The sequence below is a fragment of the Hippocampus guttulatus genome, chromosome 7 (assembly GCF_054856545.1).
Source record: "Hippocampus guttulatus isolate MCC_2025c chromosome 7, RoL_Hgut_1.0, whole genome shotgun sequence".
NCBI classification, from domain to species: domain Eukaryota; kingdom Metazoa; phylum Chordata; class Actinopteri; order Syngnathiformes; family Syngnathidae; genus Hippocampus; species Hippocampus guttulatus.
The window spans coordinates 4,939,908-4,958,402 of record NC_141267.1 but is presented as its reverse complement, the minus strand read 5'-3'; the positions used below and the strand labels follow the sequence as shown (position 1 = coordinate 4,958,402).

Here is an 18,495-nt window from a genome sequence, read left to right as displayed (position 1 = left end):
TAATTGACACCTAAGCCAAATAAAGGATTTTAATTGCCTATAAATGCCACAAGACTGTTAAAGTACCCTACATTTTTCTATGGCATAACGAAGTGAAGCTCCTTCCCTCACTTCAACACAATTGTTTCACACCAAAGCAATCACAGAGTAATACTATTTTGCTCAGTGCGTTGGCCAAAACACAAAAACAATGAATAGGTGTGCACAGGAACAAAAAAAATGTTCTGGACCGAGCCACATTCACCCTGAATTTTGTCTCAAGATTTAAAGTGGCCATCTGCAATCTGAACCACTTAACCTCACGAGGGTCGCGGGAGTGCTGGAGCCTTTTCCAGCTCTCATCGGGCAGTAGGCAGGATACACCCTGAACGGGTTGCCAGCCAATCGCAGGGCACACACAGACGAACAACCATCCGCGCTCACGCGAACACCTCTGGACAATTTAAAGTGTTCCATCAGGCTGCCATGCATGTCTTTGGAATGTGAGAGGCAACCGGAGTACCCGGAGAAAATCCACACATGCCACGGGGAGAACATGCAAATTCCACACAGGAAGGCACCATGAGTCGGATGTGCTTACGAGTCGACCAACGTGCCACCTTAAAGTGACCGTAAATCAGTAAAGTAGAGACATACTGTAGTTTCGCTTGTCAGTTATGTAATATGTGTTATAAAAATTTCTCTTTTCAAAAATGTCTTACTTAACACAATATTTTCGACTGGCGGGGAGCCCTGCATTTGTTGGTTTTATTTCTTTTGATTCATGGCCTGCAATAACATGCCATTGCTAGTGGCAACAATCTTTGTTCTATTCCTTGACTTCTGTTGATGTTGAAACATTTATCATCTAATCCTCAAAAATCTGCTGGTATATTGAAAGTCATGCCTGAAATTGTTGGACACCAGAGGTTGTCCTTAAACTTCTTTCATAAAGGCCTGTAGTTGAAGGCATCAGTCAGCATTCCTTTAGCTGAGTTAACAAAATAATAACAATAAAGACATTTCTGTTATTCTGACTCCGGCCAAATACCTGTCTCTCATCTGTGAAACTGGTGCTTGCAGTGCACAGGATTGATTTATTTTTATTAATCTGTTTTCTTACCAAAGTTCCTATACACGCACATTTGAGCAATCATCATTTTTGTTATGTAAGCAATATCAAATATTTTAATATTGTGTCACCTCGAAGGTCAAATGCAATCTGCTCTGGGGTGCTGGAAGCTATCTGATTTGTTTGTATTTGGAAGCTAGTTTTCCCCATAGAAAACATTGAAAATAGAAAGAATCTGGTCCGCTGTCCAACAGTTATTCAACTCAATATTATTCACAAAACTTCAAACACCTGGTTAACATTCTTTATCGTCCCACTTAAGACAGGCATAAAAACACGAAAATAATCGTAACTTTATTGAGAAATTGCAGAATGTGTAATAGGAGTAGACACGCACAATGAAACCTGTTCGGTCACCGAGTGTGAAACAGATTTCGTCTCTCTTTCTGTGTCTTAAAGTTTGTTTTGCGTGAAGAAACACAAGGAAGAATCAAGATGCAGTGGTGTCAGAAACAAAACCGCCTTCCTCAACCTCTCTCAATTTGATGAAATGACTCTCCTCAGTGGTAAGCATGTACTTATTCATACAGATTGATTCATACAGTCTATTTAAGGTGTCTGATATGGATCAAAATGTATGTCCCCATATAGGTAATTTCAAGACCCCCATAATGGTTACAGTATAATATATCCCGATAGAGTATTTTTCCCTTAAAATTACAATTGGTGAAATGAAGTGAATGAAAAAAGAAATCCAGATCGGTGCGGAGCATTCCCTCTTTAGTGATGAGAGGAATCTCACAATAGATGGACTGCAGAATAACATGACATTTCTGCTGAATCTGGTACATGCATCTCTACATGTCTTTGTGATTCATGTTTGCAAACATTGTACATGAAGTAAAAGAAAGACCGTGATAGAAACAATTTACCATTATATCATCCAGTTATCGGATGCATTATTTATCTCCACTATGCATGGTTATGTCGCACAAATCTACAATATATTATCATTCTCAGTACGGTAACTAGCGGAAATGTTCACTCATGTCTTTTATGTGTTCTGTGTTTTATGAGGGTCATTCAATAAATAAGGTGAATTTTTCAGCATAAGGACTTCTAATACAGATAAAAGCTTACTTTATTTTGTTTTTTCAACATCATCTCCGAGCACTGTCAAATGATTTTCCCATCTGTGCACAAACTTCCATATTCCCTCAGCGTAAAAATCTTTGGACCGATGTCTCAGCCAGTCGCTCACAACACTTTTAGCGCCATCACTTTCAAACTTGGTGCCAACTTCTGTGAACTGCTGAGGCAGGTCAAGAAAGGCAAAAAGAACAACCGCAGGGGTCATCAGTCAAGAGTCATCTTGCATCATGACAACGCAAGGCCTAACACCGCAGCCCAAACGGTGCAGACCAGCAACGAGCTGAGCCTGGAACTGCTCCCCTCATCATCTATAGCCGAGACAGTGCCCCTTCAGACTTTCACCAGTTTGGTCCCTTAAAAGGGTTCATGAGAGGCACCAAATTTGAAAGTGACGATGAGCAGAGTTCCCACGGGTCCTTAAAGTTCATAAAAATCCATAAAAAGAAGTTGTAAAATTATGTTCTTCACTGTCCTTAATTTTCAGGGAAAGCTTCTAAAATCAATAAAAATCCTTACAAATGTATTTCAGGGATGGCAATTTTCCGCGGATACGCGGAAATCCGCCGTTTTATTTCTTAAATTGATCATTTTTGTGAATTGTCTAAATCGGTTGAGAAAATTTCAGGGGGGGGTCAGGTACCTGATCGTCAAGTTTTCACGAGCTCTCCCGATCAGTCTTTCCATCTTCCGATTGTAAACAGCCCTGCGATTGGACGTGTATGAAAGCTTCAAATAATCAGATCACTGGAAGCATTATTTGTTGCGGAAGTCTTCGCTCGATTGTATACGACCCAGCGATTGGTTAACTACAAGCGATTGGACCAATCAAATTGCATGTAACATATTTTTTTACCTGATTCATGGCGGCCTGTTCGTGTCGTAAATTCATTGTTCTATGACCGTTTTGAGCGGAATTATGAGATTTTTGACGAAAGATCAGGAGTCTTCAATCCTAGAAATTGACTCAAATGTCAAGAATAAATTCCGATGGGACTGGCTTGAGAGAAAAGGTTAAAAGGTTAAAATTGGTTCCAAGTTCGACGAAGTTACAGAAGCTCTTGGACAATTTTTGAAGAAACCAGACATAGCGGGCAAAGCTTATTGTGTGTATTGTAGCTCCCGTGGATGCGTGGCACTGACAGATCATGCAACAAAAGTGAAAAAACATGCCGACAAAATCGCCATTCGACGGAGCAATTATTCTTTGGGATCGGCATTTTCCAAACAAACGTCAGCGGATACAATGAAAGACGTTACGCACTGGGGTACTTTGGCTGAACCGGACAGTGAGAAAACTTTGGATAAAAAAAGTGAGTTAAAGTTATATTAAATTTGCCGATTAATGTTATTCCACAATTTCATTTTTCTGTCCTTTTTTTGCATCAAATTGTACTTTCATTTCACTGCAAACCTCTCATCTTCAGGGGGGGCTGCACCCCTCTGGCCCCCTCCCAAGTCAATCTGAAAAACAAAATTGTGTTGCCATCCCAGGTATTTTTATTCCAAAAAAAAGTTTTATATTTCAAATTTTTAATTTTTCTTTGTGTACTTTATTTGAGAACGAATTATTATTTTTTGTTGTTGTTGTTTTTGTCGTACTGTACAGTATGTCAAATAAAGGGTTAGCTGATTGCCCCTAAAAATAAAGATGTGCCCTTTCTTTGGCAGCAATGATTTGAACACCAGCTCAGTGATATGTGGCTTTCTGTTCAGCCTGCATATTGCTGAGCGGGCATTAAATCCCCTGCTGAATGGAGAAAAAGTCTTTAAAAAATGGCTAAATTAGCCTTCAAAAGTCCTTAAAGGGTCCAGGTCATTAATGTCCACAATAAACTGTTCAAGAACTGAATCATGTGGTATTATTTATCAGACCAAATTGTTAAACTAGCTTTTTACTGTTCCGTTCTCATCTGTAGACTATAGGTTTCTGGAGGATACAGGAAGGTTTGCTGGTGGTGCCCAGAGGGACGGTCTCCTTCATGTTCGTCATACTTCGATGAAAGTAAGCCGTTTTGTACTTTTTGGCATGATCTATTGAGTTAAATTCCAGATAATGCACTTTAGATGCTTAAAAGGGAAATATAAACTTGAAGTGAAAAGGGTCATTTAAAGCAGATTACTTACTCAGTGTGAACTTACTATTTTAATAATGACAATAGCAATTCAAACATGACACTTTTGAGGTCTCCTGAAAAGTGATGATTTTGGAGGTGCCGGGATTCTGGTAATGACAAAGTAAAACCGAGATTCTTCTCCCAGTATTGTCACTACAGTGTGAACTGACCTTATTGGAGTTCATCAACACATTCAAATTGGATTGTAAATTGGTTTATTTTGTTTTTCCCAAGCTTTTGTTCCTCGATAAACATTGAAATTAAAAGCAGAAAACTCACATCCTTTTTGTGGATTATTTTCAAAATAGTTTCCCAGATTATTTTAGGTTTTTTATTCACAGGGTTTTTCCTGCGTTCGAAATTCAGCACACAGCCAGACCGATTGATATCGCTCAACACAACGTAAAGCTCCAGTTGTGCTGATGTCCCTCTGCGGCAGCTTCGTATTTTAACTGCAGTTTCAGCATTGCGCCACTATTGAGGCGCTATATGTACGGCAGTGGACAGGAAAGACTGAAGCAACGGCTCACGTCCTCCTTCACTGAGCTCCAGTACTCCTCTGTGTCCTGCGCACATGCAAGTCAAGTGCTGCCACAAACTGGGGATGCACGATAAATATCAGAATGACGACGTCTTGTCAATAAATTCATTCATCTTCCGAACCGCTTCATCCTCACTAGGGTCGCGGGGGTGCTGGAGCCTAACCCAGCTGTCTTCGGGCAGTAGGCGGGGGACACCCCGAATTGGTAGCCAGCCAATCCCAGGGCACACAGAGACGAACAACCATGCACGCCCTCACTCACACCTAGGGACAATTTAGAGTGATCAATCAGCCTGCCATGCATGTTTTTGGAATGTGGGAGGAAACCGGAGTACCCGGAGAAAACCCACGCAGGCCCGGGGAGAACATGCTAACTCCACACATGGAGGCCGGAGCTGGAATTGAACCCGGTACCTCTGCACTGTGAAGTCGACGTGCTAACCACTGGACTACCGGGCCGCTTGTCAATAAATTAAATAACGTAAAAAAAAAATAAATGTAAAATCGGGTGGTCATGGGTATGTCGGTGTTGTGAAAGCCAACGAAGACGGCCATTCTGTCAAGAAAGGAAAAGTGAAAACCTTTTACCACAGAGGAACCAAGGGCTCCCAACGATGCGATTTGATTTCACCATTGACGTTGTGGGCGCTTGGCGACCAACCTTTAGCATCGTTGACTTTTGCAGGCTATAAACCACTCGCCGCGTACAGTTTAGCCTTCCGAGCTGCTGCAATCTTCTCAAACTGAAGGTGTCATGCTTCTGCTTACTCTGACTTCAGGAAATAAGGACATGAGCCTCACTTCTGATTTATGGCTCGGTGACGTTAGCCCTGTTAGCTTTGCTAGCTCGCTTAAAGTCATACATTGCAGTCCTCACTTGTGCGTTTGACTTTTCTGTTGAATTTACAGAATACATGCACCTCATGGCACATGGTAAGGATGGTACCGCCTCTGCCTCAATTTGAGCCAGGAAAAAAAAACCCTTACATTCGTGTCTCACAGTTTTTAGATATAATTTGGAAAAAAAGGGACCTTTGTATCATATTCACAATTTTCACAAGAAACTGTTGCATTGGATGGTTATTGGATGGCCACCATGTCCTAAGAAATTTGAGGCTGGAAAAAAATGGGAATGAGATGGCAGGCCCATTGAGCATGCTGAAAATGTCAAAATGACCTCTGTGAAATATAGTATTTCTTTTAAACGTACCCTTTCTTATCAAGGTAATAAAATTAGTTAATTAAAATCCCCATCATTTAATGAGCATATATTATTGTTGATGATTAAAAAAACATCACTTATAAATTGCATTAACTATTGCATTACAGTATAAGATATTGGTTTCTTTCAGATCCTGTGAACCTGTTAAAGCAACCATACTTGTGATATTTTAAGGCGAGGATTCATCAATACTTGCATTTTGACTGCTTCAGGCAAGGTGACTTTGTTTATAAAGCACATTGCATACACATTGACACATGATGGCTTGGCACATGATGCGTTTCTGGAATTGGCTTCCAGACCATTAGAAATGCTGTAATCTGGTGGTAGGTTCGCCTCGACCTATCTTTTTAATACATCTATTTTGCTATCTCTCACTGGCTACCAATATGAAGCCATGAAAGTTAAATAAACCCTCGAAAAGGATCAGTCTTTTGCCCGTTTTTCCATCAAAGCACTGTAATTTTAACACAGTCAGGTTTATTGATGCAGAACAGATGTTTGGTATTTAGACATATTTGTCTCAGAAGGCTACCTCCACCCAAGATGTCTTTTCCACTGAACTGAAATGTAAGCCAACATTTGGTCCCAACATAACCTCCTTGTGGCTTTCTCATACATCATATTAATCCTATCCTATCTAACAGTGGTTTTGTCACAATGTGCTTGCTGTTGTGTGTGTGTGAGTGAGAGTGAGTGAGTGAGCGCGTGCGTGCGTGCGTGCGTTTCCTACAACTACATGTATACTCATACTTTTGTTTCCTCCCTGCATTGTTGGCCACATCTGTAATTTATATTGTTTGCACGAATCCCTAATACACACTCTTGTTGTTCAGGCAAAGAAGCTGATAGTTAATGCCAGAAAGATGAACATCACATTGAGAACCCTCCCCAGCACCTTTACCAAGAGTAAGGAAAACTCCACCATCTTCAATTCAAGGTAAGAAGGCACTCGCACTGATAAGCATACCATTCTTTACATACAGAGGAATTTGACACACCGGTGCAGCGTTTACAGTATTTGTGAGGGTGTGTGCTGAGGTTTAACACTGTATATATATATATATATATATTTATTTATTTATTTATTCGTTATCCTATCAAATCTACGATTAGTACTGCTTTACCTCTGTATAAGCACTTACGTTGGGATTTCTAAGGTGGGAAGGCAATAGAATATACAGTATATTTCAACTCTAAAAATCATCTTCACAAACCATTCTTTAAAAAAAAATTGTTGTGGAATCACATTGTGAAGTGAAGTCATGAATCAAGGTAACTACATGTTGGTAATCTTGCTCAGCCCGTTATATGAAGTCTTTGTTGTAGTTGTTGTTTTTTGTTTGTTTGTTTGTCTGTTCGTTTTACTTGACCATCCTCCCATGAATCAGTGTAAGGTCCAGTCATGCACAACATCGGTGCTTACATAAGCACGCTAAAGACCAATACGCAAATGTGCATATTCAGAAACGCACTCGACCTTCAAGGGTCTGTATCATGCAGAATTAACTTGAGTTTTTCCATCCATCCATCCATCTTCTACCGCTTATCCGGGGCCGGGTCGCGGGGGCAACAGCTTTAGCAGGGAAGCCCAGACTTCCCTCTCCCTAGCTACTTCTTCCAGCTCTCCCCGGGGGATCCCGAGGCGTTCCCAGGCCAGCTGGGTGACATAGTCACTCCAGCGTGTCCTGGGTCTTCCCCGGGGTCTCCTCCCGGTGGGACATGCCCGGAACACCTCACCAGGGAGGCGTTCAGGAGGCATCCGAATCAGATGCCCAAGCCACCTCATCTGGCTCCTCTCGATGTGGAGGAGAAGCGGCTCGACTCTGAGCCCCTCCCGGATGACCGAGCTTCTCACCTTATCTCTAAGGGAGAGCCCGGACACCCTGCGGAGAAAACTCATTTCGGCCGCTTGTATCCGGGATCTCGTTCTTTCGGTCACGACCCATAGCTCGTGACCATAGATGAGGGTTGGAACGTAGATCGACCGGTAAATTGAGAGCTTCGCCCTTTGGCTCAGCTCCTTCTTCACCACGACAGACCGATACAACGTCCGCATCACAGCAGACGCTGCACCGATCCGCCTGTCGATCTCTCGCTCCCTCCTGCCCTCACTCGTGAACAAGACCCCAAGATACTTAAACTCCTCCACTTGGGGCAAGATCTCTCCCCCGACCCGGAGGGGGCACTCCACCCTTTTCCGACTGAGGACCATGGTTTCAGATTTGGAGGTGCTGATTTTCATCCCAACCGCTTCACACTCAGCTGCGAAACGCTCCAGTGAGAGTTGGAGAGCCCCGTTTGAAGGAGCCAACAGCACCACATCATCTGCAAAAAGCAGGGATGCAATACTGAGGCCACCAAAACGGACGCCCTCAACGCTTCGGCTGCGCCTAGAAATTCTGTCCATAAAGATTATGAACAGAATCGGCGACAAAGGGCCGCCTTGGCGGAGTCCTACCCTCACTGGAAACGATTCCGACTTACTGCCGGCAATGCGAACCAAACTCTGACATCGGTGGTATAGTGACCGAATAGCCCGTATCAGGGGGTTCGGTACCCCATACCCACGAAGCACCCCCCACAGAACTCCCCGAGGGACACGGTCAAACGCCTTCTCCAAGTCCACAAAACACATGTAGACTGGTTGGGCGAATTCCCACATACCCTCGAGGACCCTGCTAAGGGTGTAGAGCTGGTCCACTGTTCCACGGCCGGGACGAAAACCACACTGCTCCTCCTCAATCTGAGGCTCGACTTCCTGACGGACCCTCCTCTCCAGCACCCCTGAATAGACCTTACCAGGGAGGCTGAGGAGTGTGATCCCTCTGTAGTTGGAACACACCCTCCGGTCCCCCCTTTTAAAAAGAGGGACTACCACCCCGGTCTGCCAATCCAGAGGCACTCTCCCCGTTGACCACGCGATGTTGCAGAGGCGTGTCAACCAGGACAGCCCCACAACATCCAGAGCCTTGAGGAACTCCGGGCGGATCTCATCCACCCCTGGGGCCCTGCCACCGAGGAGCTTTTTAACCACATTGGTGACTTCAACCACAGAGATAGGAGAGCCCACCTCAGGGTCCTCAGACTCTGCTTCCTCCAAGGAAGACGTGTTGGTGGAGTTGAGGAGGTCTTCGAAGTACTCTGCCCACCGGTTCACAACGTCCCGAGTCGAAGTCAGCAGCGCCCCATCCCCACTGTACACAGTGTTAGTGGTGCACTGCTTCCCCCTCCTGAGACGTCGGATGGTGGACCAGAATTTCCTCGAAGCCGTCCGGAAGTCGGCTTCCACGGCCTCACCGAACTCTTCCCACGCTCGGGTTTTTGCCTCGGCGACCACCGAAGCTGCGTTCCGCTTGGCCAGTCGATACCCATCAGCTGCCTCTGGGGTCCCACAGGCCATAAAGGCTCGATAGGACTCCTTCTTCAGCTTGACGGCATCCCTTACTGCTGGTGTCCACCAGCGAGTACGAGGGTTGCCGCCACGACAGGCACCAACCACCTTACGGCCACAACTCAGATTGGCCGCCTCAACAATAGAGGCACGGAACATGGTCCACTCGGACTCAATGTCCCCCATCTCCCCCGGAACATGGGAAAAGCTCTGTCGGAGGTGGGAGTTGAAACTCCTTCTGACAGGGGATTCTGCCAGACGCTCCCAACAAACCCTCACAATACGTTTGGGTCTGCCAGGACGGACCGGCATCTTCCCCCACCATCGGAGCCTACTCACCACCAGGTGGTGATCAGTTGACAGCTCCGCCCCTCTCTTCACCCGAGTGTCCAAAACATGCGGCCGCAAATCCGATGATACAACCACAAGGTCGATCATCGAACTACGGCCTAGGGTGTCCTGGTGCCAAGTGCACATATGGACACCCTTATGTTTGAACAAGGTGTTCGTTACGGACAATCCGTGGCGAGCACAGAAGTCCAATAACAAAACACCACTCGAGTTCTGATCGGGGGGGCCGTTCCTCCCAATCACGCCCCTCCAGGTCTCACTGTCATTGCCCACGTGAGCATTGAAGTCCCCCAGCAGAACAAGGGAGTCCCCAGCAGGAGTACTCTCCAGCACACCCTCCAAGGACTCCAAAAAGGGTGGGTATGCTGAGCTGCCGTTTGGTGCATATGCACAAACAACAGTCAGGACCCGTCCCCCCACCCGAAGGCGGAGGGAAGCAACCCTCTCGTCTACCGGTGTGAACCCCAATGTACAGGCACTGAGCCGGGGGTCAATGAGTATGCCCACACCTGCTCTGCGCCTCTCACCATGAGCAACTCCAGAGTGGAAGAGAGTCCAACCCCTCTCGAGAGAACTAGTACCAGAACCCAGGCTGTGTGTGGAGGCAAGTCCGACTATATCCAGTCGGAACTTCTCTACCTCACACACCAGCTCGGGCTCCTTCCCTGCCAGAGAGGTGACATTCCATGTCCCAAGAGCTAGCTTCTGCAGCCGAGGATCGGACCGCCAGGGTCCCCGCCTTTGGCTGCCGCCCAGCTCGCATTGCACCCGACCCCTTTGACCCCTCCCACGGGTGGTGAGACCATGAGAAGGGGGACCCACGTTGCCTCTTCGGGCTGAGCCCGGCCGGGCCCCATGGGTGTAGGCCCGGCCACCAGGCGCTCGCCAACGAGCCCCACCTCCAGGCCTGGCTCCAGAGGGGGGCCCCGGTGACCCGCGTCCGGGCAAGGGAAACTGAGATCCTTTAATTTTTTTTTATCATAAGGGGTCTTGGAGCCGTGCTTTGTCTGGTCCCTCACCTAGAACCTGTTTGCCATGGGTGACCCTGCCAGGGGCATAAAGCCCCAGACAACTTAGCTCCTAGGATCATTGGGACACACAAACCCCTCCACCACGGTAAGGTGACGGCTCACGGAGAGGCTTGAGTTTTTAACCATGGTAAAAATGCCAATTCCTCACCTCAAAAGATCACCCCAATGCAGTATTCTTTCATTGACCCATCTATGAGCATTCCTACCCATGCTTTCCAAGCACCAGCTCCGCTTATTTCAAGAAAACGACTGGTTCCTCAGTCTTCCACGTAGAAAATTGAGAAGCCACCCCCGTACTGCCCTTAGAACCTAAACACACTCCCACTTGCTCCGAGCAGACATCGAGGCACCCAAGAACCGCATCCGGGATAGAATTGCTATGAGCGGCCACCTCGGCCTCTGCACCGGCCTCACGAGCGACAGACCATTCGGCAACGGTTTGTCTGATCATTATTTCTCAAAGTGACTGCCTGGTGAGTCCAAATGTGGATTGGGCAAGAGATCCATCCATCCATTTTCCGAACCGCTTGATCCTCACTAGGGTCGCGGGGGGTGCTGGAGCCTATCCCAGCCGTCTTCGGGCAGTAGGCGGGGGACACCCTGAATCAGTTGCCAGCCAATCGCAGGGCACACAGAGACGAACAACCATCCACGCCCACACTCACGCCGAGGGACAATTTAGAGCTTCCACGCAGGCCCGGGGAGAACATGCAAACTCCACACAGGGAGGCCGGAGCTGGAATCGAACCCGGTACCTCTGCTCTGTGAAGCCGACGTGCTAACCACTGGACTACCGGGCCGCCCCTGGGCAAGAGATTAAATCTTAAAACTGGTGCAATTACCACAATCAAACCTGCTGGAGAGGCCAGAGCTCTCAGTAAATCAAACCGCTAAAATGTTGACATAATATTAGCATTAGGATGCACGAACATTAGCTTTGTTGTCAAGTACATGTCAGCTGTTTTTTGTTGTAAAAATATAAAGAAAATAATAACCATATTTGTGAGACACTATATCATTTGCATAGTACATCTGTACTTCATAAATATTGCCACTCACTGTGGATCCATGACGTAAGGTTCCAAAAATATGTTCTTCCATCATTAAAACTATTAACTGTTTCGTGCCCGCAGCACTTTTGGACGACATCATGAAAGGGGTGCGGCAGTCATACGGGGAGAGGTGGGGTTGTAGTGAGTCACACAGCCCTTACTGTGCAGTGTAATGTTTTTGTTTAGGACGTTGCTAGTTATCTTTAATTTATGATTCAGCTGTTAAATCGTTTGCCAAAGTTGGGAGAGAGAATTGCAGAGCACCATTGACTGATTTACAGATAATGCAACGGTCAGTAAAAAGACCTTAATCTGATTCGTGTGGCTACGCTTTTATTTTATGGACATTACTTTGGGAACACGTTTAGGAATTTAAAGAATGATTCATGATTCATATATTTATTTTTTTGAATTGGCATGTCAATGTGTTCGCCACAGCAGTGTGGATGAAAAGGAATTTTAAACACTTGCATTGGCAGTCCTGCTCAAAGGGCTTATATTAGAGTGATCTAGCAGCTTTCTGAGTGGGACTCAACCAAGAAGCCTCTCAGCAGTAACGTATGATGAAAGGTGGTCTTGACGTTAGAATAAGAATTGGACACCCACATATATCTATCTATCTATCTATCTATCGATCAATCTATATAGATATATATATAGCTATACAGATAGATAGATAATAATACATGTAATTTATAAGTGCCTTTCACAACACTCAAGGACACTTTACAATCAAGAGCAAAACAATAAAACCACAGATAAAATTATAAATAAAAGAAGAGATGGATTAAGTTGAATATGCAAGTTTGAATATGTGTGTATATATATATATATGTGTGTGTGTGTGTGTGTATACTGTATATATATATATATATGTATGTATATATACTGCATATATATGTGTGTGTGTGTGTATGTATGTACAGTAATCCCTCGTTTATCGCGGGGGTTACGTTCCAAAAAAGAACCAGTGATAAGTGAAATCCGTGAAGTAGGATTTATTTAAAAAAAAAAGCCAAAAAATGTGAGCGGGACGAAATTTGCTGTATGTGAACATACAGCACATTTGACAATAAAGTGGTACTTGATAGCTTTATTTTTTACAGTTATTATACAACACTGAACTATGTATACAATGCAGAGGCGATTGCTCTAAGGTTGCAAGGGAAGCTCAGCTTCCCCTACAATGTCAAAAAGTAAGTGATCAAATATATGTGTGTACGTATAATTGTGTGGACATGTCATTGACTAAATATGCGCTACAACGTGCTCAACTTTTGTTCCGAATCAGCTTTTTATTACTGGTTACGACGCGACTCCCTTCTCATTTATTCCCGCAGCTTCACTGTGCTTTAAACTGTGTGGACGCAGAGCGTCTACAGCGCGGACACTGGGGGTCGAGAGAGTTCAGTATAGGTTGTCCCAATGCATTGAAACGAGACGAGTCGTTGGATAAATGCTGGTTTTGTCCCGCCCAGCGGACGTTCAACGTCTCCAGGAGTCTATGGACAGTGGGCGTTTATAGGCTGGCCAGGAAGCTCAGCTTTTCTGCATGATGATTGGATGATCGGTCTGAGGCTGAACCTTTTTGATTGACAGTAAAATGAGTCAATCACCGAACTTATGGTGAAGGCAACTTTCAAATTTTTTTGAAAAGAAACGTAGAGTAGAATTCATGTATAAATAAACGGACACATTTTATGATGTAGGCCGAAATTGAGCTTCCCCTCTTTGACAGACCAGCATCCACCACTGATACAACGAAAACAAAGACCAAAAATTTGCTAAGGTAGAGTTTTAAATTTGCGGAGACTGTTCACATCGGGCAGTGCCTTAGCCAATCAGGATGAAGAACGCAATTCACTGTTTAAAAGCATTTTTTTAAAAATGCACAAAAAAAATCCGTGAAACGGCGAAGCCGCGGAAAGTGAACCACGTTAGAGCGAAGGATGTATTTATGTGTGTGTATGTGTATAATATACAGTATATATATATATATATATATATATATATATACGCTGTATACACACACACACACACACCAGTCCACATTTATTGAGAATACAGAACATTGAACAAATAAATCACTCAACCAATTTCCCCATACAAACAAAAGTACTCCTTCCCAAACATCAAAAGATAATATTATATTCAAGGGAAGTATTTTTACAGTAGCAGGAGCTGAAGAATATGGCAATACACCACATGGTGTTCCTGCTAAACCTAGAGTATGCAATGTTTTGGGGTTTTTTTGGTTTTGTTTTTTCATTGAAATGAACCATTGCTCTGTAAATCAGGGAATTTTTGATAGCTAGGGATCAGGCAAAAAAAAAATTGTACAACAGGTATGGACTTTGCACCTTGCTTAAAATGATGGAATGCATTTTGGGACAAGCCCCTATTTTTTCCAGTGAATTGCATAGTTTCCATTTGCTGTAATAACCAAATAATGGCATCGCACCTGGTGCTCCACCCTCATTTTCTTGCATGTAGAAACACATAGAGGCCTCCACAGAAACATGTGGACACACACTGACGCAGTAAAGAGGAAATGATGCCAACAAGCACCGAAATTCCTCTGACTACCCAGTTCTTCTACATTTGTCAATTACGTAAATCATAACTACGTGTTAAGAAATGTAGTAGAATTCAAGCTCCGGTTAAATTATTTGCAACATCGCAATGCTAATTTCCTGTCTTTTTCATTTAACTTCTTCAGGCACAAACTATCATGGGTTGACAGGGACATAATTCGGAAATACCACACACACACGCACACACAAGCACTGTAATCGTGTTTCAACAGTGTGCACAAGCGTGAAAATTTAAGCAGCATGTGTGAGAGGCAATCCTGATATATAGCAATTACTGTCTTATAAACTGTGGAAACATCTCATTTTTTACTCAACTCTGTTCTGGACAAAACAGTATTATTCATTGGTTAACCAAGAAACTGTCTTGTTTTGATTCACGAGACTGACGATCTTATCACAAGACTGTTCATCTTGATGTGTTATGATCGCTCATCTTCTAATTATTCTCAAAATGAAATATTAGATATTTACATACAGCATATTCACATTGATTGAGGTGTTATCACACTGAGACGAGTGTGATAAGTGAATGTAGAGACATAAGTCACAACAGTATTTTATCCATCCATCCATCCATTTTCTAATCCTCTTTATCCTCACAAAGGCCACAAGCATGCTGGAGTGTATCCACCTGTCTTCAGCAGTAGGCGTGGGACACCCTGAATCGGTTGCCAGCCAAATAGCAAGGCACACAGAGATGAACAACCATCTGCACTCATAATCACACTTAGGGACAATGCAGTGTCTAATCAGCCTACCATGCATCTTTTTGAAATGTGGTTGGAAACTAGTACCCGGAGAAAACACATGCGCGCACAGGGAGAACATGCAAACTCCACACAGGAAGGCTGGGGCTGGAATCGAATTCTGCACTTCTACACTGTGAGGCAGACGTGCTACCACCGAGATTCCACAGTATTTTGTATCATACTAAAAATATTTGTATTTTGTTCCATTCAGGGAAAAACTGTTTCTGTGGCACTTGAAGATTGTGTTCCCTCAGAGTAATACAGAATTCAGCCAGAAAAGGTAAGTCTCAGCAAAAAATATATATAGATTTTCTACAAATATATTGCTAATGCTTTATTTATATTGAACTGTGTACAGTTCTTCTGAAACATTTATTTTGTGCAATGAAACACTTTATCCCCCCCCCCCCCAATCTTGCTGCTGTAGACTGCAAATTTCCCCAGTGTGGGACTAATAAAGGTTATCTTATCTTAAAAAAGGTGGACTTTAATTTTGCTTTGATGTCGGTATTTTCTATGGTGACCTTGATTGATCCTTTTAAATGTTAGCTTTCATGTACCAAATGTATTTTCTTTAACATTTATCAAGTCCTTTTTTTCCCCTTTCAGGGTATGTGACAGGCTAAGTTTAGAAGAGATCTTGATGCCTTATATACACCCGACAGAGTCAGACCCTATAATACGCCAGAAGTAAGCCTTTTGTGTGTGTCTGTGCGTGTATGTGTATGTGTATGTACACTTTAGTGTTGAGAAACTGTTTGTAATATGAATCATTGTTTCAGGTTGAAGAGGTATGTACATGTCCCAATTGAGGAGGTCAATGTTTTCATGAAGGCAGAAGGACTGAAAGTAAATTCAGTCAGGTGAGTTACAGTGGATAATGACTTTCTATGCTGTGTTCGATGGTATATTTTAAGAGGAAATCAAGTCAAACATTTTCTTCGCCACTATATGTTCTCTGTGCCCCCACTAGTGTAAATACATTTTGATTAATGTTGCGTTTGCAGAATATGAATTGAGCAGAAAAATATACCCTGATCTGGTTGGCAGCCAATTGCAAGACATGCATGGACAACTTTTCACACAACCGTTTCAATGCAATCATATTCCTTGAAGGACACTCTGCTTTTCAGGTCATCTCATCGACATGTTACATTTTCGAGAATAGGCATATTGTTTGACAAGTAACTGACAAATGACACTCACTCGACTGAATGGAGTCAACTATGATACTCATCAGGCTCCACACAGCTTGTTAGTGTGTTTGGGTAGACCTACAAGTTCATACCCACACAGAATTTTATATGAAACGTAATTCATGCAGAGGGAGAAAAAAACAAAAAAGAAATGGAAATCGGTTCGAATTAACCATTGCAGCTCGTCCCTGTAGCTGCCTACAAAGGCCTGAATCAAAACACGTTAAATATATAATATTGATGAACCTCATTGGTGGTGGAGCTAATGCGACCACTTGACGTCACAGGAATAACATCTCTGACTGGCCAGAGGGTCCATCTGACAGACGCACAGTGGAACTGAGAAACGGCAGCAATTTGTGGACATGCAGGCCGCTCATGATCTGTTCCAAACATTTCATGACTTTGGAACATGATCTTGAACATGCATCAATGATCAAAATTGTCACCTGCACATCACAATGCAACTAACAACATGTATCGGCACACTTAACTCATTTCTATACTTCAAAGTACTTTAAATATGTAATCATGATATTAATTATTGACTATTTCATGTTGTCTCTATTTTAAATATGATCAACCAGAAAACTCCAGTTCAAACCAAGTTATGAGGCACAAACCTTTTTTCATCAAATACCATCATGTGAGAGTTTTGCCTACCTTAGGGGAAGTTTGATTCTGTGCTGCAAGCAAGGAGGAATATGATGCTGAAGAAAATTGTCTCGACTCTTAACCATTCAATTTCAAATACATATCAATTACGGTCGAATCCAGGTGACACCCCATTTTCACAACGTATCGGTGTTACAGACTACACAGGCCATTTTACTACTAGTGTGGCATTGACACTGACAGTCTGTTTTTACACTGTCCCTGAACTTTTAACACTGGCTGAATTGCAGTGTACTATTGTAAAGAAAATTTTGATTTGACTTCCCCTTTTACTGCCTTTTAAATTATTCTACACCAGAGGTGGGCAAACTACGGCCCGCGGGCCGAATCCGGCCCATTGGTCTTTTTAATCCGGCCCGCCAAAGGTTGGTCCACAATTAAGGTTCGATGTGAATGATTGCATTCATTTCAATTGGACTTGTAATGACAGGCATTTCACCGCCAGGTGGCGCATTGACTTGACGTTGCAGAACACGGCGAGGGGAGGGGGGATCTTTTCGACCACCTAGGACCTCTGTATCGCTCTACTTCTACTGGTCTAATCACAACCCATCTGGAGCAATGCACAGGCTAAAATAGGTCATCAACAACACTGTTGTCATTTTAAAAAAGTATATTAATACAGTACTTTCATGCTTTTGTTCTGTTGATGTTTGATATGGACTGTCAACAAATGCAGTTTGTGGTTTTTTTTTTTGATGTACCATAGCTCGTGCTGACCTGGCCCTTCTGTCAAATTTTAAAAGTCAATGCGGCCCCCGAGCCAAAAAGTTTGCCCACCCCTGTTCTACACCCTTCTCCTGACTGAAACATTTGAACAATGAGAAAACTCTGATGACGTGGAAGCTATCTGCGGACCACAGCTCTAACTACGAAAATGTTCGAAGAAGCCTGCTTGAACACCTGACCTTCATTTGGGGTTAATCAGAGGCATCTGAAATGTTGGCAGGACTGTACTGACCCCCATTTTACTTGAATTTGAATGTGCTTCATTTTTAACACAGCCACATGAACCGTTACGATAGGATATGCACACTTGGAACAATCACATTCTCAATTGTTTATTTTTACTTCCCCATTGGAAACATCAAACATCAATTAGACTTTTCACATCACACATTATCAGTCTTAAAAACTGGACTGTACCTTGTAATATAAGCCACCCGTGCAGTATTAGCAAATTCAAAACTTGCACACACATGCTCATACAGATTGATAAGGTAAAAAGAAGGTCGACCCATTCCATTACTTGTGTGTGGGTGAATTTGCTTAACTCACCTGACTCAAACCTCATTGTTGTACTTTGCACCTGGATCCAGTGGGTGTATGATTTGCATTTTGTGCGTGCGTGCCTAAAACTTGGTTTCACAATG

The 18,495-nt window shown here is 43.6% G+C and overlaps 1 protein-coding gene across 2 annotated transcripts in view; it reads left to right on the top strand.

Annotated features, from left to right (window-relative positions):
- znhit6 (zinc finger HIT-type containing 6) overlaps window positions 1-18,495 on the top strand; it is a 37,849-nt gene that overhangs the window by 2,868 nt on the left and 16,486 nt on the right. The window contains exons 3-8 of one of the 2 annotated variants that reach the window (XM_086115354.1): window positions 1,511-1,617; window positions 4,120-4,205; window positions 6,917-7,020; window positions 15,463-15,531; window positions 15,861-15,941; window positions 16,034-16,114. In XM_086115354.1, the coding sequence (XP_085971480.1) occupies window positions 1,511-1,617; window positions 4,120-4,205; window positions 6,917-7,020; window positions 15,463-15,531; window positions 15,861-15,941; window positions 16,034-16,114 (528 nt within the window). The remainder of the gene's footprint in view (window positions 1-1,510; window positions 1,618-4,119; window positions 4,206-6,916; window positions 7,021-15,462; window positions 15,532-15,860; window positions 15,942-16,033; window positions 16,115-18,495) is intronic. The other variant, XM_086115355.1, reaches the window with a different exon arrangement.